The sequence below is a fragment of the Amblyraja radiata genome, chromosome 23 (genome assembly GCF_010909765.2).
Source record: "Amblyraja radiata isolate CabotCenter1 chromosome 23, sAmbRad1.1.pri, whole genome shotgun sequence".
Classification (NCBI taxonomy): Eukaryota; Metazoa; Chordata; class Chondrichthyes; order Rajiformes; family Rajidae; genus Amblyraja; species Amblyraja radiata.
The window spans coordinates 3,437,217-3,460,589 of NC_045978.1; the positions used below are offsets into that span (position 1 = coordinate 3,437,217).

A 23,373-nucleotide genomic window follows, 5' to 3' on the forward strand; every position below is an offset into this window, starting at 1 on the left:
CTGAAGCAAAGCAAGAATTTCATTGTCCTATACAGGGACACATGACAATAAACTCACTTGAACTTGAACTTGAACTTGAGATGGGTCAACTATGATTGAATGGAAGACTAGACTCGATGGGCCGAACGGTCATAATTCTGCTCCAACTTTCCCCCCCCCCCAATGGGTTGGCTGGAAGCAGGAAGCAGGTGGTGCGCAGGCGCCGCGGGGGTGGGGGGGGCGACTTGCATATGATTAGCATGTGATTAGCATGCGGCTGACGCATCTTCCGGCGGATGTGGCCCGCTGTGTTGACATGGTGAAGTAGTGAGGCGAGAGCGGCCGTTTGACAGCGAGATCCCCCCCCGCCCGCTCGTCCCGCCCGCCCGCCCGCCCGACGCGGTAAGCCCGTTGCTGCTCCCTCCCCCCACACACACACACGGATACACCCGGCGCGCCGAGCCGAGGGAACGGGGGCAAGGGGTGGGGGGGGTAAAGGTCAATACACGGCGGAGGCCGCGGCTGGTTACCGGGGAGACGCGGCGGTGGCGGCGGCTGTTGTTGTGGTGCGGGCGGGCGGGCGGGCAGCTGCAGCGACCCCCACAGGCCGGGCTGAGCAACTACAGCCTGAGCTCCCAAACAACAGAAAGTAATAATAATAATGGATGGGATTTATATAACCATATAACAATTACAGCACGGAAACAGGCCATCTCGACCCTTCTAGTCCGTGCCGAACACATAATCTCCCCTAGTCCCATATACCTGCGCTCAGACCATAACCCTCCATTCCTTTCCCATCCATATAACTATCCAATTTATATAAAAACGAACCTGCCTCCACCACCTTCACTGGAAGCTCATTCCACACAGCTACCACTCTCTGAGTAAAGAAGTTCCCCCTCATGTTACCCCTAAACTTCAGTCCCTTAATTCTAGCGCCTTTCTAATACTCAAGGCGCTTTACATCGCATTATTCATTCACTCCTCAGTCACACTGGGTGGTGGTGAGCTACTTCTGTAGCCACAGCTGCCCTGGGGCAGACTGACGGAAGGGTGGCTGCCATTCTGCGCCTACGGCCCCTCCGACCACCACCAATCACTCACACACATTCACACACACAGGCAAAGGGTGGGTGAAGTGTCTCGCCCAAGGACACAACGACAGTATGCACTCCAAGCGGGATTCGAACCGGCTACCTTCCGGTCGCCAGCCGAACACTTAGCCCATTGCGCCATGTGTCGTCCCAAAGTACTAAGGTGGACAAAAATGCTGGAGAAACTCAGCGGGTGAAGCAGCAGCAGCAGCAGCAGCATCTATGGAGCGAAGGAAATAGGCAACGTTTCGGGACGAATCCCAAGGGAAATAGGCAACGTTTCGGGTCGAAACCCTTTCAGGTTTCGTCCCGAAACGTTGCCTATTTCCTTCGCTCCATACTGTTCTACATTCTTAAACTGATTTTAAAAATGGCCTTGATTAGGATTGCTCTACTTGGGCACAATGACCTCTGATATGCTTGGTAGACAAAAATGCTGGAGAGACTCAGCGGGAGAGGCAGCATCTATGGAGCCGAAACTTTGCCTATTTCCTTCGCTCCATACTGTTCTACATTCTTAAACTGATTTAAAAAATGGCCTTGATTAGGATTACTCTACTTGGGCACAATGACCTCTGATATGCTTGGTAGACAAAAATGCTGGAGAGACTCAGCAGGAGAGGCAGTATCTATGGAGCTGAAACGTTGCCTATTTCCTTCGCTCCATATATGCTGCCTCACCCGCTGAGTTTCTCCAGCATTTTTGTCTACCTTCGATTTTCCAGCATCTGCAGTTCCTTCTTAAACATTCTAATATGCTTGTTGTTACCACACCCAAAGAGCGTACAAGGTTTGAGAAGCACTATGGCACGCGGAGTGGTTTAGATTTAATGTAATCTTCACACATGGTGGTGCACACAGACTATCTATAGCCTTTCCAGAAAATTGGTTTTGAAGATTTGAATGAGAAAGGAGTTGACATTTGTGGGAAGAGGGTGGTCCATAGGGTGTTTGCAACTGACTGGATAGACAAGACTGTTTTCATCTTCTGTGTTTTTCTATAAAGAACAATGTTAGACACAGCAGGGATCCTCTTAAGCTCTCACATTCAGTAAATATCACAAGCAGTGCTTTATAGTTCATGGAAGAGAGCCTGTAAAGCAGTATATTTCAAAGAACAAATAATATTGCTTGAAATGTTATTTGTATCCTGTGCTATTTAAGAGCTGATAAGCATATGGAATATAATCTTGACTTGAATATATTATGCTGGTGCATATTTATTTACATAAGCGTGTTGCCAGATCGACGTAAAATACTATCTTGAGGCCCAAAATCCTGGTCACATTGCCATTTGGAGGTCAAAGTGCCCTAAGAATTGCTGAAATCACAATTTACTTGCGTGGTAATCACAAACATAGGCATAGCAAAATCTGATTTCTTCTTGAGCTGCCTTTAGGTGTTCCATTTGTTTTGAAACAGTGCAAGTACTCTCTTTGATGCGCATAAATACATTTCAAAGCCATTAAGCAATTTAAGTGAACTATAATCCTGGCTTGATTTTTTTTTTCTGTGTCACTGGCTGAAGGGTAGCAATTAAAAATGGGTGCTTTCTAATTTTGTTTCTGCTGGTAGCTCTAGTAATATGATGTAGTTAAACATAGTTAAAGTTTTTATTTTTACGAGAAGATCTGTTGCTTTTAAATGCTGGTAGCTGTTTTTGTCAGTTTTCAAATTATTATTGGAGTCCAAAATTCAAAAAGTAATTGTGAGTTGCATGCTTGGTGAGGTGAAAAAAAATGAGGTTGGCTCTGGCTCAAATTCATTTAATCTTGCATCTGTCATAGCTGGAATCGCCTGTAGACTTTATTTATGCGTAGGCAGAATATGTTTTGTTTTGTAGTTTGCCCTCTGGTTCCAACTGCATTGCAAAGTATTTATTTTTGGAATTCCTTGACTTTTTCAGTTAAAATTGAAAAAAGTTGTATTTGATTTGAAAATAAGTATTTGATTTGTACACAAGGTGATCATCAATAGTTAATAGTGCTTTCTTTGTCACATATGCAATTGCACAGTGAAATTCTTTTTGCATATATCACAGGCACTGCATATTATTCAAAGTCTAAAGTCTGGTTGGCCCGCGCGCACGATGTACTGGAGCAGTTCCCACGAACTGACGTCCCTCTCCTTTTCTCTCCTCGCCCAGCCATCTTTGTGTCCCGGGGGTGTCTCCTGCAGCCGACCTTGAAGTTGCTGGAGGCATTACCCCCGTTCACCCTCCTTCCTACCCGGCCCTTGCCTCCATCCTACCCGGCTCTTGCGCCCAACGTCTCCAGCTCCCTCCCGGTTGCGCCGTCCACTGAGCCTCCAGGCTGGTTACCGATCCCAACGAGTCTTTGGGCGGATCATCTACCTGCCTGGATTATTTGGTTGTTTAAAAAAATCTTATTGGTTGATTTGCTTATCAAAAGTTCTCCTGTTTTTAATTGTTGCTGGATGGAACCTCTTGATATTCATTTTCAAAAACCTGCGAGAAACGCTGCTTGGATTAACTAAAGTAATATATTGTATAATTTTAGACACAGTATGGCAGAGATTGGATGCTGGTGTGGAAGGAAGATGTTTCACACAAGCCAGGAGAGCCAAATAACAAATGCTGGAGTGACATGAAGAAGTAATGAAGAAGAAAGCATTGGTCAGGGAATGTATGTCAATTGGTTGAAGATTGGTGGTGTTCTGGGTGGGTGTTGGGATGCCACTTGGTTGAAAAAGAAACGCAAGGAAAATATTGCCAAGTCCTGAGTTAAGCGGAGAGCATTGGCTGACTTCTTATGGTGACTTGCCAACTTCCATCAATGTGAACTATAGGTTACAAATGAGAATGTTTACACATATGATGTTCGCAGAGGATTTCTATTTTTAGTTTTGTCTTTCTTGGCTTCTGGAGGAACTGACTGATGGCATGCATACCAAAAGCACAGAATACTCTTCTAATAACGGGAAGTTTGGATTTTTGGCCCGTGTAAGGTATCAAGACAGCTGGATTTTGTTAGCCATGCTAAAAAATGATCAATTCAGCATCACTAAACAAGGGTCTTGGGGTGAAACTTCACTCCATAGATGCTGCCTCACTCGCTGAGTTCCTCCAACATTTTTGTCTACCTTCGGCAGTTCTTAAGTTGTTGGTTCATCAGTTTTCAGAGCTCTGGTCGTTATATGGTTCAGGGAATTACTTGTATACCAAGGTTTACATATCCTGATTTGTAAAAACCTGTTAATTAAAACTGTAGAACAAAAGTATGATTTTTTTTTTTGATTGCTAATAAAAATTCCAGGAAAACTTTTGATTATTCAGGCCATCTTCATGTGTACCATCAGTCCATTTTCATCCAAACACACATTCATTGTAAGCAATTTGATGTTGCTGGATTTTTAGTTGGCAATCACGTCTAGTCAATTTATGTGAAATCAGACTCTTAGGCCACCTCTCTTCATGTGGTTTTTAAGGCATGCAATGCATTTGTAATGCAGTTGCGACAACATGTAACTTTTATTAGCATGGCTGTTTGAAAATAACTTTTTAATTAAGATGACATTTTCCACAAAAAAAAAGCTGAATGTCATATTTTGGTAGGATTTATATTCAAGTTTTATTTGAAACAGGAAAATATTAAAGAATTAAGATTTTTGTGTGTAAACAATTTAAAATTAAATACCAATTTAAAGCACAAGATTTAGCTCCATTGTGATCTTGAACAACATTTATTTATCGAACTTTTGAATAGCTGTGAAATTGAGTTTGTTTTGTTCTGTCTGGTACAGGTACTTACTAATCTCTTTAACATCACAGTCCTAACTGCTGAGAAAGATGGGAGGAGCTGTCAGCGCTGGTGAAGATAATGATGATTTAATTGACAACCTGAAAGAAGCACACTACATCCGAACAGAGGTGGTCGAACAAGCTTTTCGGGCCATAGATCGTGCCGATTATTACTTGGAGATTTACAAAGATAATGCCTACAAAGACTTGGCTTGGAAAAATGGTAACATCCATTTGTCTGCACCGTGCATTTACTCCGAGGTCATGGAAGCACTCGACCTACAGCCCGGACTGGCCTTTTTGAACCTTGGAAGTGGCACTGGGTATTTGAGTACAATGGTTGGTTTGATTTTAGGTGAGCCAATACATTTGTTTGTTTTATGGGTTTCCACTAATTGTGGCAAAATACCTAAAAGCTGTTTAAAAAGGAAGCGTGCAGTTCCTTCCCCCAAGTTACAGCAGGGTTCAGTTCCTGAGAACTGTTCGTAACCCGAACCTTTCGGCAATGTGGCTGCAAACTGAGTTCCCCCATGGCAGGAGATGCCCGCTGTAGCCGGCAAATTCACCCGGCGTTCAACCAAGTGTTTGTTCACATCTACGGCCTCATTCATATATATCTACATATGTTGGCTGCTCGTAAGCTGGGGAGGACCAGTGCTATCGTTTACAAATTCTGTAATATGTATCAGGATAACAACTAATTTCACTGATTATAAACGGTTCAATCAGTTATAACCTGGAGTATGTGCTTTTCCACCTTCCATACATAAACTTGAGTTCTTCCAAAACTCTGCTGCCTTAACATGGATCAAGTCTTGTTCACCTGCTACGCCTGTGCTGATTGATCTATATTACCTTAGTAACAGGTTCATTTTAAGTCTTAATCATGTTCTTCTATCCTCCCGTGATTCTACTCCTCTCCTTTCTAACTTCTTCCAAATTTCTGAGATTTTGCGCTTGCTACCATTCCATTTTGACATTTTTTTCCTGATGGCTCATCAACTAAAGGTAGAGCAATGGTGAAGACAAAAATGCTGGAGAAACTCAGCGGGTGAGACAGCATCTATGGAGCGAAGGAAATAGGTGACTTATCAGTTCAAGACCCGAAACTTTGCCTATTTCCTTCGCTCCATAAATGCTGCCTCACCCGCTGAGTTTCTCCAGCATTTTTCTCTTTACCTTTGATTTTCCACCATCTGCAGTTCCTTCTTAAACAAAGGTAGAGCAATAATCTGCCTTGGCTTTAATCCGTAGAATTTTTTCACTATGCCTTCTTCGCTCCGTTCAATCAAAGACACAGATTTTTCGGTTCACTTGTAGTAATGTGTCCTTGTATGGTTGAGTCCGATCTTGTTGGGTAATTATTTATGTAAAACACCTTGGCATGTTTGGTCAATGTTAAAGATCCTATACAAATTAAATTGTTGGGGTTTTTTTGTTCTCTAAAGATACCAATGATAATTTTTGGATTTGTGACTTACCAAAGTTAGCTCTGCATATTTTATCTACCACATTTTAGGTGTTTTTCAAAATTTCCAAATTCGATTGCAATGATGGGGTCATAATAATGTAGAACTTGCATCAGACTAGTTTACAACTTAGATTGCATTATGATCTGTCATTACTGAAATTCTTGTTCCATTTGCTGATTATTTGACTCAAATTACAACTCATTTCAATAATAACTAAGAGTGATAGGCCACAAAGAGTCATACCCGTTACAATGGAGATGCAATGGACTGCAGTTGCTGGAATCTTGAGCAAAACACTAAGTGCTGAAATAACCTCAAGTCAAGCAGCATCTGCAGAGGGAATGGATAGAGGGGTGTTCTGAAGAAAGGTCCCAACCGGAAACATCACCTATCCATAATGGTTATAATGTTGGATAAATTACTTTAGATAGAGATGTTTTACTCTTTTTGTAAGGCATTCCCTTTTCTACCATCAATACATGGGCTCACTTGTGAAGCAATGATTTTCAGTTTTATCTTTTCTATAGTCGATTGTATTGCAGTGGCTTATTGTTTGTATGTGGTTGTAAACTAGGGAAATTAGCTGGTGAGCACTTCGTTTTAATATTTCATTTGTTATAAGGTTGGTATTTTTACTTGAAAAAATTGTGACATTTTCTATCAGTACATAACATCTTATAGTTCACGTTCAGTGCTAATGATCGTATTAAAATGTAACCTATATCCTGAAGGTAAAGAAAATAGCCAATTTAGGTTTAGAAAAAAAAAAATCCTATTCGGGTCCTCTTTATTAAATTTAAGCAGATTTGGTTTCCGTTCCTGACTATTCTTTCATTAACAACCTAGCTTCTGCCCACAGGGCCATTTGGAGTCAATCATGGAATAGAGCTACACGTTGATGTTGTTGAATATGCCAACCAAAAGCTTGAAAACTTCATCAAGACAAGTGACAGCTTTGATAAGTGAGTACTCTGAGCCACGATCTAAACATTTCTAATCAATTAGACATTAAGGGAGAAATTGTGGGCTTTTCCAAAATGGGTGAATCCAAACTAAAAGTGAATTTGCTTGGTCAGACACAATAACAATTTCACAAATCACACCGGTTTTCAAATTGTATTGAAAATACACATTCTTGTACAAGGTTCCATGGTCTGGTACTAAAAATAATTACTAAACTAATCTGAGAACATGGATGGGTGACATTTTGGGTTGGGACCCTTCTTGAGACGAACGGATGTTTGAAGAAGGGTTCCGACCATAAAACGTTCCTATCCATGTTCTCCAAAGATGCTGCCTGATCCGCAGAGTTACCTCAGCTCTTTGTCTGTTATATTTTCTGTTCCCTTTAAACATGGGGTTCATTGTAAAATTTATATATCACAGCGTGGCATGTTTTTTTTTTTAAGTAAAATTTAGTGTGTAAGTGACATCCTGAAAAATCTCAGTCCAGCATCACCAAGGTTCTACGCGTGCCAGATTGCCTGCAGTTTTAAAGGTAGACAAAAAAGCTGGAGAAACTCAGCGGGTGAGGCAGCATCTATGGAGCGAAGGAATAGCCGACGTTTCGGGTCGAGACCCTTCTACAGACTGATGTTGGGGGGGGGGGGGGCAGAAAGGAAGAGGTGGAGACAGTAGGCTGTGGGGGAGCTGGGAAGGGGAGGGGAAGGAGGGAGAAAGCAATGACTACCTGAAATTGGAGAAGTCAGTGTTCATACCACTGGGGTGTAAACTACCCAAGCGAAATATGGGGTGTTACTCCTCCAATTTGTTGTGGGACTCACTCTGGCCATGGAGATGGCCCAGGAGAGAAAGGTAGGACTCGGAATGGGAGGGGGAGTTGAAGTACTGAACCACCAGGAGATCTTGTAGGTTATTGCGAACTGAGCGGAGGTGTTGGGCGAAGCGATCGCCAAGCCTGCACTTGGTCTCACCGGTGTAGAGTTTTAATGTAATTTATTCATGAATAATTCTTCCAGTAATTGCCATGAGCTTTACAGAAGATACTTTTTAATGATCATTCAGAAATCAAGCAAACCTAAGTCTATTCTTAAGGGTGTTTCACTTAATTCCCATTTAACCTTAGTTGCCAATTTCATAGATTGGAATCAATGAATTTGCCAAAGTGTTCTCTTGAACAGTGTTGTTTTTCCTTGGATAAATGCGCTGGTAAAACACGTCAACAAAGAATACGTTGATAATTGCAAAGTTGACAATGTAAATGAAACGAATGACCTTGTTTGCAAATATATTCATAGCATGGTTTAATATGTGGATCCACAATGTTAATTGAACAAAACAGTCAAAAGCAATCTTATCTTTGCTTCCTCTCTTAGTATTGATACTTTCTGATGTTATAAAGATGTTGTTACGTTGCACAAGCTAATAGACAATAGGTGCAGGAGTAGGCCATTCGGCCCATCGAGCCAGTACCGCAATTCAATGTGATCATGGCTGATCATCCACAATCAGTACCCCGTTCCTGCCTTCTCCCCACATCCCCTGACTCCGCTATCTTTAAGCGCCCTATCTAGCTCTCTCTTGAAAGTCTCCAGAGAACCCGCCTCCACCGCCCTCTGAGGCACAGAATTCCACAGACTCACAACTAACTCTCTGTGTGAAAAAGTGTTTCCTCATCTCCGTTCTAAATGCCTTACCCCTTATTCTTAAACTGTGGCCCCTGGTTCTGGACTCCCCCAACATCGGGAACAGCCAACCTTTTGGATATATAAGTGCATCTGTTGTCCATTCGACCATTTAACACATGGATCACCGCATAACAATATTTTATTAATTGATTCCATCTCCCCCCCCCCCCCCCGTGCTCTTTCTGTCCCAGGAGCATTGCGCTCGATTCTGACACCTTCAGTTGCTGCTCTGAGTAGTTTAGTTTAGTTTGGAGATACAGCGCGAAAACAGGCACCTCGGCCCACCGAGCCCACACCGACCACTGATCCCTGCACGTTAACACTATCCTACACACACTGGGGACAATTTACACTTATACCAAGACAATCCGCCCACATACCTGTACGTCTTTGGAGTGTGGGAGGAAACCGAAGATCTTGGAGTAAATCCCCGTGCAGATCACGGGGAGAACGTGCAAACTCTGTACAGACAGCACCAGGAGTCAGGATAAAACCTGGGTCTCCGGTGCTGCAAGGGTTGTGAGGCAGCAACTCTACCGCTAAATAAAACACACGGTATTAGACATGATATGTATTGTTGCTCGTGCAGGAAGTTGAATCGGCATCATTTCAAAGAAACATTTTTGTCATGCAGAGATCTAACAACATAAAAGAGACCATTTTGACTATGCCACGGCCGATTCTGCAGTGGAGCTGTTTTCTAACATAACTTGTATCCATTACTAACACAGCGAAGGAGCAAGAAAGCAGTGCTTATCTTTATGGTTGAGTATTTCTAATCTTATTTGGCTTCATTGCCACTTGCCAAGTATTACATGCACCACTAGATCGTGCTGGAAATAAATTATTTTAAACTGCCCCTTCATAATGTTTCTAATATTAATGCAAAGATTATGACCCTGTGTTGTTAACTCATTAAGAAATGGATCTCGCACTAATTCAGTTCAAATATTTGCACTTTTGAATGCTAGAATCCCGTCTGCTCTGAAGTCATTGCTATGATGAATGCGTCTCTGGTTTTGCAACCCTTTCATCATTGCTTCATGCTCCATCCTCAGATCCTACCCTACACCCACCGTGATTCAAGCACAGTTTGTAGGAATGAACTGCAGTTGCTGGTTTAAATCGAAGGTAGACACAAAATGCTTTGTAGCTCAGCGGGACAGCCAGCATCTCTGGAGAGAAGGAATGGGTGACATTTCGGGTCTAGACTCTTCTTCAGACAGGTCTCGACCTGAAACGTTACCCATTCCTTCTCTCCAGAGATGCTGCCTGTCCCGCTGAGTTACTCCAGCATTTTGTGTCTACCTGTGATCCAAGCACATATTGCTATTCAGAATTTTTTGCAGCTGTGACAAAATCAATGTACATCAAATATTTATTTTTGTATTCTCTACCTTAAATATGTAACAGTCCTATTAAACTCTTTCAATGGCAAGTGGGTCTTTTTAAGATAGATCTTGGTATATACACGTTGGATTGCCATCCTTCTCAATTTTAATTTTATATTTTCATTGATTTTGTTTTTCATTTCTACAAAGATTATACTTTCCATCTATTTCCACTGGATTTTGTTTCCACTTCCACACCCTTATATCCTCCTGTGAGCTCCTGCATTCATACCTGGCATTTTCTGCACCTGCTATTTTTATTATCCTTTTGATCACAGATCATTTGCATCCCTTTCAAATGACCAATGAATGGAGAACAAAGATTCTCAGCCAAACGCAGCATTGCTAACCCAAGAAGCATTCATTTACGATCAAGATGAACTGAGCTAAAACAATCTTCCCATGTTTGTGATATTTTATCAATTTAGATTTGAATTCTGTGAGCCATCCTTTGTGGTGGGTAACTGTCTGGAGATTGCTTCAGACAGCCGTCAGTACGACAGAGTCTACTGTGGGGCCGGAGTTCAAAAAGATCACGAAGAGTACATGAGGAACCTCATCAAAGTTGGTGGAATCCTTGTCATGCCACTGGAAGAGAAGGTAAGTTCAGATTCCCTGTGTCTTTCACAGTCACTCTTCCATCCACAGGCTCACGTTATAGGAGTAGAATTAAGCCATTCGGCCCATCGAGTCCACTCCACCATTCAATCATGGCTGATCTCTGCCTCCTAACCTCCTAACCCCATTTTCCTGCCTTCTCCCCATAACCTCTGACACCTGTACTAATCAAGAATCTATCTATCTCTGCCTTAAAAATATCCACTGACTTGGCCTCCACAGCCCACTGTGGCAACGAATTCCTCAGATTAACTACCCTCTGACTAAAGAAGTTCCTCCTCACCTCCTTTCTAAAAGAGCACCCTTTAATTCTGAGGCTGTGACCTCTGGTCCTAGACTCTCCCACCAGTGGAAACATCCCACATCCTATCATTATTCTGTAAATTTCAATGAGGTACCCCCCTCAACCTTCTAAACTCCAGCGAGTAGAGGTCCAGTGCTGTCAAACACTCATCATATGCTAGCCCACTCATTCCTGGAATAATTCTTGTAAACCACCTCTGGACCCTCACCAGAGCCAGCACACCCTTCCTCAGAAATATGAAACTCAAGGAACATATGACACAGGGTTATGCGGAGGAGGCAGGAGAATGGGGTTAGGAGGGAGAGATAGATCAATCATGATTGAATGGCGGAGCAGACTTGATGGGCCGAATTACCTAATTCTGCACTTATCACTTGTGACCTTATGTATCTAGTGCACAGATCTTTCTTGACTACGTCCCATGCTCATTCGAGTCTTGTCATCTTCCACCCAATGGACCAGTAGAGCACCTAGTGGAGCAGCTGCCTCTCAGCTCTAGTGACCCAGATCTATCCTGACCTCGGGTGCAATGCTTGTTGGGTTTGTACGTCATCCCTCTTTGACCATGTGGGTTTCCCCCTCGCTACTCTGATTTTCTTCCATATCTCAAAAGACATTTGATTTTGTAGATTAATTAGCCACTGCACACAGTAAATGTCCCATGATACGTGGGTGAGTAGTGGAATCTGGAGGGGAGAGGGGGGGGATAGCTCTGGGAATGTGGGGAGTACAATATTGGATCAACGTGGGATTGATGTAAGTAGTTATGTGGTCAGTGTGGACTTGATGGGTCAAAGGACATGTTGCCATATGACAACCAAGGACATGTTACAAGGCTCAGGTACACCATATATCTTGTTTGAGTGAAAATTGTTACATTAAAGTCTTGTCTCCATGCGCTTCTTCCCATGCCTTTGACACCAATGGGGATCACTAATATTGAGCTCCCTTGCCTATTTACGTGAAGCTCAGCTTAAGAGGCATTGTGCACCAAAACTGGCTCTTCACTTCTGCATGCTGGCCATCGTACCCATATATACCAGTCCCATTTACCAGCACTTGGTCCGTAGCTTTCTGCACTCAGTGATTCAAGCGCTCATCTAGAGACTTGTAAGTCGTAAGAGTGCCTGCCTCCGCCACCCTTTCAAGCAGTGCGTTCCGTATTACAACCGCTCTCTGGGTGGAAAACATTTTCCGCTGTACCTCTCCAAACCCTGAGCCCCTTATCCTGAGCCTACCACCTCTAGTTTTCAATACCTATGCCATGGTGAAAAGTTTCCCATTATCTGCCCCCTCACAATTCTGTCTACCTCTATTGGGCACCCCCTTCATCCTGTCCCATCCTTCCCCCACCCACCACAGCTTCAATGTAAAGAAAATAAATCCAGCCTGCCCAGTCTCTCCTTGTAACTAAATCACTCCAGGCAAAGACCTGGTGAACCCACTCTACAAATCCAGAGAGATGTCCTGAACTACTATCTACCTCATTGGTGACCCTCTGACTATCCTTGATCAGACTTTGCTGGCTTTACCTTGCACTAAACGTTATTCCCTTATCACGATAGGCACATAATGCTGGAGTAACTCAGCGGGATAGACAGAGTTAGATTTAGCTCTGAGGGCTAAAGGAGTCAGGGGATATGGGGAAAAAGCAGGAACGGGGTACTGATTTTAGATAATCAGCCATGATCATATTGAATGGTGGTTCTCCTGCACCTATTGTCTATTGTCTGGCTAACAAAGAAAGTGTAAACTATGCTTTCTCCACCAACCTTATCTATTTGTGCTGTCACCTTTAGAGACCCTTGCACACATAAATATATCAAGGTCTCTCTCATCCTCAATACTCGGGATATACCTTGTATTGTGTATTTTGTACTCTTATTACATCTTAGTTTAGTTTAGAGATACAGCATCGAAACAGGCCCTTTGGCCCACCAAGTCCTCGCCAACTAGCAATCATCCATACACTACTATCAATCATCTGTATACTACTAGCAATCATCCGTATATTAGCTCTATCCTACACACACTCGGGACAATTTACAGAAGTCAATTAACCTACAAACCTGTATGTCTTTTGGAGTGCGGGAGGAAACCGGAGCATCGAGACAAAACCACACGGTCACAGGGAGAACGTAGAAACTGCGTACAGATAGCACACGTGGTCAGGATCGAACCCGTGTCTCCGGTTGCTATAAGGCAGCAACTCTATCGTTGTGCCGCCCACATCTCTCAAAGTGCACAACTTCACACTTACAATGATTACATTCCGTCTTCCGTTGCTCTGCCCATTTTATTAAATGGTTAAGTATCAATCGGTAATCTAAGACATCTCCCATATTACTACTGTACTTGCAACTTTCTCTGATCTGTTTTATCTCCCTTACTTCTGCCCTTGAGTTCAACTTTCCCATCTCCTTTTCTATTAAGATAGACGCAAAATGCTGGAGTAAGTCAGCGGGACAGGCAATATCTCTGGAGAGAAGGAATGGGTGACGTTTCGGGTCGAGACTGATAACTGCATCTGCAGTTCTTTCCAACTGCTTTTCTATTAACCCTGTTTTCACTACACAACTGCCCATGCAACTTCCACTTCTGTCCATTCTTGTCTGAATTCCCATTCTGTACGCCTAATAGTCAGGAAACACGCAAAAAGTTTTTTTTTTTAAATGCAGCTGCTTAATCAAAATTTGAGTCTTAAAGCTTAAGTTTTGATTAATTAACAACCAAAAGCCCAAAACTTCTACAGGAAAGAATTCTTGGCAAGAAAGAAGATAATTAGATTAAGATCAGTTCAGTGAACAAAATTCCTACATTTATAATTATTTTCCTCTCAATTATTCAGGACTTGTTGCTCTTAATGTTAATTTCTTAATTTCTCCGCTTAGTGTTACTTTTTATTTGCAGTTTCAAATTATTTCTGTATTCCTCGTTGCAGCTAACTAAAATAATGCGTACAGGATTGAATACTTGGGAAACAGAAAAGATTTTGGCTGTCTCTTTTGCTCCTCTAATCCAACCTTGTAATGCAGACAGTGGAAAAGTGCGAACAGTCCAATTGCGTAAGTCTTATCAGTCTGAGTTTACCAATAGCCTTTTGTACTTGGTGACATTTTGATTTCCTAATAATTCACAAGATCATAAGTGATATAAACAAAATTAGGCCATTCGGCCCATCAAGCCTACTCTGCCATTCAATCGTGGCTGATGTATCACTCCCTCCTAGTCCCATTTTCCTGCCTTCTCCCCATAATCTCTGACACTTGTACTAATCAAGAATCTTTCTATCTCTGCCTCCACTGACTTGGCCTCCACAGCCTTCTGTGGCAAAGAATTCCACAGATTCACCACCCTCTGACTAAAGAAATTCCTCCTCATCTCCTTCCTAAAAGAACGTTCTTTAATTCTGAGGCTATGACCTCTGGCCCTAGACTCTCCCACTAGTGGAAACATCCTCTCCACATCCAATTGAATTAATATTTTTAGTCCAGCCGTTCATCTCTATTCGCTTTCCCATAGTGTTTGTTATTCCAGAGCTGCTGCATCAATAAAAAGTACAAATGGGGCTTCATGTGTCACTTTCTGCTGTCCTTGCTACACAAAGTGGAATATGAAGCGGTTTGAGCAGGAATTTTTCCAGGGTCTGTTTCTCTGCTGTGTATTTAAAACTAATGAATGAATGAATAAGTTTATTGGCCAAGTATATTCACATACAAGGAATTTTCCTTGGTGCTCTGCTCGCAAGTAACAACACGACATTCAGTAACAATTAAGAATGACACATAAAACATTAAACATTAATAATAAAAATGACAGTTTAAACATGTGAATGAAATAAAATACCAGAACAAAAGGAGGCTACAGACCTTTGGTTATTGAGTAGAGCTACTACTCGTGGAGAAAAAAGCTGTTTTTATGTCTGGCTGTGGCGGTTTTGACAGTCCGGAGTCGCCTTCCAGAGGGAAGTGATTCAAAGAGTTTGTGGCCAGGGTGAAAGAGGTCAGAGGTGATCTTACCCGCTCGCTTCCTGGCCCTTGCAGTGTACAGTTCATCAATGGGGGGAAGGATGCAGCCAACAACCTTCTCAGCTTTCGACAACACTAATAATCAGTTTTAATTTATGCAAGTATATATATTTTTTTTTTTTCTCTCAAAGTAAATTGTTTATAATGAGCTTTGTTTTTCCACAGCGCCAGTCAGCGTTGGAAGCCTGCAAGAATTAACTCGGATCTGTATTCGGCGGACTCTTAAGAACACAATAAACCAGGAGAAGACAAGCAATGGCGTTCCCCCAAAGGTCCCCTCCAGGTTTAAACGCAGGCGGATCCGTAAGAGGCGGATGGATGCAATCGTCTTGGTGGATAAGCAGGTCTTTGCAAGTCGAATTTCAAATCCTTTCGACAACAACAATAATAATGAGGACTTGGAGGAGGTGAGAAGAGAAGACGATGAGAAAGAATACTGCGACTTCAAACCAGAGCCTCCACTCCATTTGCTGCAGGAAAAGATCTTCAGCTTGCCTTTACCAGAGCCATTAAAATTATACCTTCTGTACTACAGAGATAAATAAGTCTTGGAACTAACTGCTGGTTATAACTGTAATATTGCACTTGAGTTAAAGTTTAAAAACAAAGGGGACATATACTGCAATGAAATAAGTGAGCACTTTTACAGGCTTGTTTTCATTAGCAATTTCCTATTAATAGTTTCATACTGAATTTGTTTTTCTCATTTAAAAAAGGTTTATAGCATAATTTGTGTAGAGTATTCGCAAAACTAACGTATGCTTTGCTCTCTGTACATTTACTGCCTCATCTGTCGCAAGCACTTCTTCATAAACAGCAGACATGGTCGAAAGGAGACATTTTAAATGATTCTTCCTGTGAAACGACTGCTTCTGGTGGCTTGTACCTTACTATTTAAACAAAATATTGTGATTTGTATTAACTTAGTTGAGTACTGTTTAGCTCGGAGTAAAGATGGTGATTCCAAGCACAATTCTGTGCTTCACATGCCAAAATTGTTTTATAAAGGAACCGTTAAGATGTAACTCTAGAACTTTTTCATATTCGCTTAATTTAAAAATAAATGTTACTGCTGTAACAATTTAATTCTTTTTGCAGATTGCTTGGTAGATGAACTGATGTTATCAAATACTTGTTCAGTCATTTCTCTACAATAAATAAAGCAAAATAAAACTTGGTATTAGTTACTTAATTCCTTTTTCTTCATCGTTAATACTTGTTCTTGATTCAAGTGTCGATTTTGTGTGCCAACTATGACTTAACGGACCAGAAACTTTGATTAGTTTGCTGATTTGGTCTCTTTCAGTACTTCTGGATGTTTTGAAAAGATTCTTGGTGCCATTGCCTCGATGGTAGTAAGTCCCGCATCAGCGGTGGAATTGTAGGATTCTATGAATAGGATTTGAGGGTTAAAATTTGTCAAGATACAAGCTGGTAATCTAGACTGATGTTTCTGGAGGGAGTAGCTGTGTTGCTATTTCCATTAGACACTGGTTATTTTCAATCTATTTTGGGGAAATAAATTTACCGCATGTCTACGATGAACCTTCATGTGAATTGCAGTTGGGCATTGCCCTTGAATTACCTTCAGTTTAGAGATACCATGTGTAACCAGGCCCTTCGGCCCACCGAGTCTGTGCCGACCAGCAACCCCCCATACACGAACTCTGTCTTACACACGAAGGGGCCGTTTACAGAAGCTCATGAACCGACAAACCTGCACGTCTTTAGAATGTGGGAGGAAACCGGAGCACCCAGAGAAAACCCACGTTGGTCACATGGAGAACGTGCAAACTCTGCACAGACAGCACCCGCGGTCAGGATTGAACCTGGGTCCGTGGCGCTGTGAGGCAGCAGCTCTACCAGCTGCACCACTGTGCCACCCCCCAAATGATAGGTCAATGCCACTTAGTGCTGGATTTTCTCACTAGGGGAAATCATTTTTTGTTATCTCTTTATCAAAGCAATTAAAGATCTCAGAAGGTAGACAAAAATGCTGGAGGAACCCCGCGGCAGTTGTTCGACGATCACCCGTTGTGGCCAGTCGCATGTGTTAGACTTGTAAGATCAGAGAACGAGTTTCGAAATAAGCAGTGTCCAAAGAAACTGATCGCTGTCTTTTCACCGCTAAAGGGGCAACTTTTTCACACTGAGAGTGGTGGAAGTATGGAACGTGCTGCTGGAGGAGGTAGTTGGGGCAGGTACTAAGAAACATTTAGACAGGTACATGGATAGGACATGGATATGGGGCAAACGCAGGCAGGTGGGACTAATGCAGATGGGACATGTGGGAAAGTTGGGCCAAAGGGCCTGTTTCCACGCTGTAAGACTGTGACTAAATGCAATGGGGCTAAAACTAAAACTCCACATTAATTTAGCTAGCATCCTTATTTTTTTTGTGTGGAAGATGGAACGATTTCAACCACCAGGCGGCTCCTGCTCACGCTTTATACTGGGTGTCAATTTACCGACCCTAACATTAATAAAACTAAGAGCACATTTAAAAAACATTTAAAGTACATTTTTTGTTCACTATCAAATGAACTTTTGTTTTCCAGTCATCATCATTTTAAGCTCGTTTGTGTGGGTTTTTTTTTTTAAACTCCAAATGAAAAATAAAGAATTACCCACCCAGTTGGCGAGTAGTTTAAAAACTTTTTCTCAACAAGAGAGGGAGGTTTTTGGAGTTAGCCGGACAGTCAGTGACTGTAGGGGCAGGGTGGGTATGCGAGGGAAGGGCTGAACCCTGACTGCTTTGATAGGTTACACACGTCCAGTCTCCAAGCAGAGAGTTTGAATCTGACTACTAGCAGGAGCTCTGCTAGACTGCTGCTGCTGCAACATGCTGGCAACATGTTTAGTGTTCTTAATGGGCTCGCTTTTGTTTCTATCCCCTCTGTCTTCGCCCTGTCCCAGCCGCTGCCTCTGTTTTCGGACCACGGTGCGTTGCATGCATTTGATGCTGGAAAATGTCCCCGAGATCTCTGCACAGACAACTATTCTGTAAGTAGCCGGCTCTGCCTCTGGTTTGAATTCGCGTTAGCCACAGACTCCGAATTGTAGTGGGATCTCCAAAGTGTGTGTGTTATAACATGAGGAGTTCGGACCAGTTTGGACTAACTCCGGTTAACTATTTTGCTTCGGTGGGTGTAAATAATACTTTTTTTCCAAAAGTTTACAGTGATTTGTGGAACCGCTATTTAGGGTGAAAATAACACTTCAACGTTATTGATTATATGAAAGTCAGGAATCTGGTTGTATTCAGCAGTTAAATGGAATTGCTGGAAGGAATGTTGGCAATTTTCTTTGACATTTAGTCTTGATTTCGCCACTCTCTCGCGTTGAGTGTTGCCAGATGTGTACCATCACATTTTCCTCTACTTTAACTGACTGAGGTTTGCAGGTGTGCATCCATCGGTTTTCGTTTCTTGAAGAGATTGATGGATTATCAATCGGATTTCTTCTGAATGGACAAAAGGGACAAAGGTTTAGGGGCAACATGAGGGGGGAACTTCTTTACTCAGAGAGTGGCAGCTGTGTGGAAGTGGTGGAGGCAGGTTCGATTTTATAACTAAAAAATAAATCGGATAGGTATATGGACGGGAAAGGAATGGAGGGCTATGGTCTGAGTGCAGGTAGATGAGACGCGGTGAGAGTGAGGGTTCGGCACGGACTAGAAGGGCCGAGATGGCCTGTTTCCGTGCTGTAATTGTTATATGGTTTGTATGGTTATATGAATGGGTTTACGCGGTTTTTACATACTATGGTCACCATCATACTATGGAGACCTCCATCTCAACAGATGTAATGAAAAATGTTTGCACAAACTATGTTATTGACTTCTCTAAATTCAAGTAACCCGTGCTTTCCCTCTCTCTCCATCCCTCCCCCCTTCACCAACTAGTCAGACTGTCCTCATTTACATGTTATCTCTGCTTGCTTTATTCCCACCTTCTCCTGGCTAACAATGATCCTTGTTCCTTGATCTCCACCCCCCTTGTCTCGTTTACACACCCCACACTTCCTTATCTCTGTACCACCCTCTCCGCTGACTCGGTCTGAAGAAGGGTCTCGACCCGAAACGTCACCCATTCTTTCTATCCCGAGATGCTGCTGCCTGTCCCCTTAACCATCACCCCTGGCAGCACGATCCAGGCATCCACCACATTCTGTATAAAAATAAAACATCTCTGTATAAAAATAAAACTCAACATCTCTTTTAATCTTCCCCCCCCCCCCTAGTCCCAACCTGGGGTAAATAATTTAGCCATAATTGAATGGCTTTGAAGACTTCAAATTTACCCGGGGGGTGGGGGTAAATTTCGCCTACCCAGGGGTTAAATTTGTTGATTCTGGATTTGTACATATTTTTTTCTCATTGCCTGGACTGTGTTTGGTTCTGGTATACCAGTATCTGTTCATCATTAGTTGAAATAACATTGTTACGTGGTATTAAAGTTGCCAGGGGTAAACGGGACGAAAAAAGGTTGGGAACCCCTGACCTAGTCTTTGTCGATTCCACCCTGGGGGAAACATTTGGACTGTCTACCGCATCTACGCCTATTGTAATTTAGTACGCTCGTGTTAGGTCTCCCCTCAACCTCTGTGTCTCAGCCTCTTTCGTTAATGATGGTTTAATGGATATTGCCCGGGGCGTGACTGGATAATGTTCCCCACTGGCAGATCGGTACAAATTCAGGCTGAACGCATGGAATTCATGATTAACAAGGTTCATTTCATGTCAATGGACATCTTTGTGGAGATTGGCAGATTGTTGATTAGTACGGGGTTATGGGGAGAAGGCAGGAGAATGGGGTCGAGAGGGAGAGATAGATCAGCCATTATCTACTCCGCCATTCAATAATACAATACAATAATTATTCCATGTCATTTGAACCTCAGTTACTCTTTTGAATGTATCCAGAGAACCTCCACCGCCCTCTGAGGCAGAGAATTCCACAGACTCACAACTCTCTGTGAGAAAAAGTGTTTCCTCGTCTCCATTTAAAAAAAGATGAATGAGTTTGTTATTGAGAGGGATGTAAATGATATACTTTGCTGCTGGGATTGTCGGCAGCAGAGTTATCCGTGTGCTCGATTTGTATCGACATGTTGGTAAGCTGCAAATTCTGTTAAGTTACGTAACAGTCTTCTCTCTCCAGACCCCTCCCCAAACCCAGTGAAGTTGCAGGAATCTAGGAGGTTCCATGGGGGGGACAAGAAATGCTGTCAAATTTTTCCTAGAAAATCTGTTGGTGTTGCATAAAGTGTTGATCCCAAGAGACCGTGCTGAATAATTGGGAAATGTGGCCACCACATGTGTAGCAGAGGATTTGCAGCTGTCACTCCGTACTGTGACTAGAAAACTACGCAAAGTAATTTTCCTTTTAATCACTCCCTGTTCAAGCCATTTACGGATCCTTCCATCCATACAGGGCCCTGGTGAGACCGCACCTGGAGTATTGTGTGCAATTTTGGTCTCCTAATTTGAGGAAGGACATTCTTGCTATCGAGGGGGTGCAGCGTAGGTTCACCAGGTTAATTCCCTGGATGTGGGGGACTGACGTACGATGAATGAATGGGTCGACTGGGCTTGTATTCACTGGAATTTAGAAGGATGAGAGGGGATCTTAAACAAACATATAAAATTCTTAAAGGATTGGACAGGCTGGATGCAGGACAAATGTTCCCGATGTTGGGGGAGTCCAGAACCAGGGGTTACAGTTTAAGAATAAGGGGTAGGCCATTTTGTTTAGTTTGAGATACAGCGCGGAAACAGGCCCTTCGGCCCACCAAGTCCACATCGACCAGCGATCCCAGCACATTAACACTATCAAACACATTCTAAGGACAATTTACACTTATACCAATTATACAAACCAGAGCCAATGAACCTACAAACCTGTACGTCTTTGGAGTGTGGGGGGAGACCGAAGATCTCGGAGAAAACCCACGGAGGTCACGGGGAGAACGTACAAACTCTGTACAGACAGCACCCATCGTCGGGATCAAACCCGGGTCTCTGGGGCTGCACGCGCTCTACCGCTGCGCCACCGTGCCACTCCCTTTTCTCCTGAGATGCTACCTGACCCGCTGAGCACTGAGATGAGGAAAAGAAAAATCACCCAGACAGAGAGTTGTGAATCTGTGGAATTCTCTGCCACAGAAGGCAGTGAAGGCCAATTCACTGGGTGCTTTCAAGAGAGAGTTAGATGTAGCTCTTGGGGCTAAAGGAGTCGGGGGATATGGGGGAAAAAGCAGGAACGGGGTACTGATTTTAGATGATCAGCCATGATCAGATTGAATGCTGGTGCTGGCTCGAAGGGCCGAATGGCCTACTCCTGCACCTATTTTTCTATGTTTTCTCTGTTTGCGTTTAGCTCTGTATCAAAGAGGGACCCGCTGTGGAGAATGAGTGGGGGGGTTTGAGGGGGAAAGGAAGAAAGACTATATTGAATATCTATGTAATGTTGTCATTGCTCTTCCCGTGTGGACTCCTGCATACTTGTACTGTATGCAAACAAAGAATCTCCCTGTCTCTTGTTGTCCTGATGATTAAATATCAATCAATCAATTGCAGTCTTGGTTTAATTTTGTTCAAGGCCCTGTCCCACTTGGCCATTTTTTCCCGCGACTGCCGGCATCATTGGCTGACGTATCAGGTCACCGAAAGATTCGCGGCGTGAGTGATGACCTATGACGTACGGAGTGTTTTTTGTCGCCGCTGGATTTTGAAATGTTCAAAATCTTTTGGCAACACTGATATGACGCCGGCAGTTGCTGCAAGTGGGACAGGCCCTGAATAATTCTTTGGCTTATTATGTTTGGCGTTAGCTCATGTGTTTTTCTGTACTTCATTATTAACAAGCGTTATGGTTTCCTGTAGCATTATATCTTTTCCTGAAAATCGTGAGGTTGCTTTTGAGTTCTGACATTTTACTGGGAAATTTATTTTATTTATTTGTTCATACCTCTGGGATGTGTCATAGTTATAATAAGTTGATCGCCCTCCTGGACATATTGCAAAAAATAATGTATGATCTAACTATATTTTAGTCCAGTTTTATTTTATAACACCATGTATACACCGATAACATCCTGAAGCCGCGGTTACTCCTGCGTGGGTTTTCTCCGAGATCTCCGGTTTCCTTCCACCGGTTTGCAGGTTAATTAGCTTTGGGATCATTGTAACTAGCAGTGTGTGTAGGGTGGTGTTAGTGTGTGGGGTGATCGCTGGTCGGCGTGGACTCGGTGGGCCCGTGCTTGCGAGGCCAATAACAGAGTTCTTCGTGTGTGTTGTGCCCTTGGTTTATTAAACATATTACATTTTGTAGTTAGACATTTTCACCTCATTCAGCTTTTCATTTTGATTGCTCACATTTAGAATCATAAGTGATTGTTAAAATTGTGAACAGGTGTAAGAGTGCTTGGCCTCATTCCAGAGTGGGTTCATGACCATCCACGCTGGGTCCGCAAGCTGCTCTTCATTTTTATATTGTTTTATTCAACTGAAGCATTGGCGGTTTCCTCTAGATTTGTGTAGGCCCAGGTTCATTAATTAGCTGAGAGATTTAGACTATAGAGATACAGTGTGGAAACAGGCCCTTCGGCCCATCGATCCCACGCCGACCAGTGGTCACCCCGCAGACTAATGTCCCACTTGGCGATTTTTTTAGGCAACTGCCGGAGACTCATAGTCGTAGAAGGTCGCCCAAAAAACCGGCGACAACCTACGACAGCGCCTACGTCAGGACAAGTCAAGCTACGCTCATTGGCGTCAAACCCACTGTCACCGAAAATTTTTCAACAGCTTGAAAATTTAGCGCCGACCAGAAAGACGCTACGACTTTTTGCGCGACTGAGGAGACAACTCCCGGTGACCACCGGCGAACATGTGGCGACAAACTACTAGCTTGTAGTCACCTAAAAAATTGCCTAAGTGGGACAGGCCCATAACACTGTCCTACACACACTAGGGACAATTTACAATTCTACCAAAGCCAATTAACCTACAAACCTGTCCAGCTTCGGAGTGAAACCGGAGCACGGGGAGAAGGTACAAACTCTGTACAGACA

At 42.9% G+C, this 23,373-nt stretch overlaps 2 protein-coding genes across 4 annotated transcripts in view; both read left to right on the plus strand.

Annotated features, from left to right (window-relative positions):
• The first annotated feature begins 249 nt into the window (after window positions 1-249).
• Window positions 250-16,475, plus strand: pcmtd2 (protein-L-isoaspartate (D-aspartate) O-methyltransferase domain containing 2). Of its 3 annotated transcripts, none has more exons than XM_033041354.1 (6): window positions 250-381; window positions 4,839-5,191; window positions 7,168-7,270; window positions 10,776-10,947; window positions 14,211-14,334; window positions 15,463-16,475. In XM_033041354.1, exons 2-6 carry the CDS (start codon window positions 4,885-4,887, stop codon window positions 15,840-15,842), a joined length of 1,086 nt encoding a protein of 361 aa, XP_032897245.1. In that variant the 5' UTR covers window positions 250-381; window positions 4,839-4,884; the 3' UTR covers window positions 15,843-16,475. The 3 variants fall into 3 exon arrangements, with proteins under 3 accessions (XP_032897245.1, XP_032897246.1, XP_032897247.1); XM_033041355.1 differs by having other exon boundaries at window positions 4,867-5,191; XM_033041356.1 differs by lacking the exon at window positions 250-381 and adding an exon at window positions 3,643-3,721 and having other exon boundaries at window positions 4,867-5,191.
• A 1,574-nt stretch (window positions 16,476-18,049) lies between these two features.
• Window positions 18,050-23,373, plus strand: part of LOC116986152 (peroxidasin homolog) — a 99,317-nt gene continuing 93,993 nt past the window's right edge. The window contains exon 1 of the mRNA XM_033041353.1: window positions 18,050-18,300. Coding sequence (XP_032897244.1) covers window positions 18,140-18,300 — 161 coding nt within the window. The 5' untranslated portion in view covers window positions 18,050-18,139. The remainder of the gene's footprint in view (window positions 18,301-23,373) is intronic.

Coding starts and splice junctions, on each gene's coding strand:
- pcmtd2 (XM_033041354.1), top strand. CDS start 4,885: ATGGGAGGAGCTGTCAGCGCTGGTGAAGATAATGATGATTTAATTGAC. Junction 10,948..14,210: donor TCATGCCACTGGAAGAGAAG/GTAAGTTCAGAT, acceptor TCCTCGTTGCAG/CTAACTAAAATAATGCGTAC. Junction 14,335..15,462: donor AGTGCGAACAGTCCAATTGC/GTAAGTCTTATC, acceptor GTTTTTCCACAG/CGCCAGTCAGCGTTGGAAGC.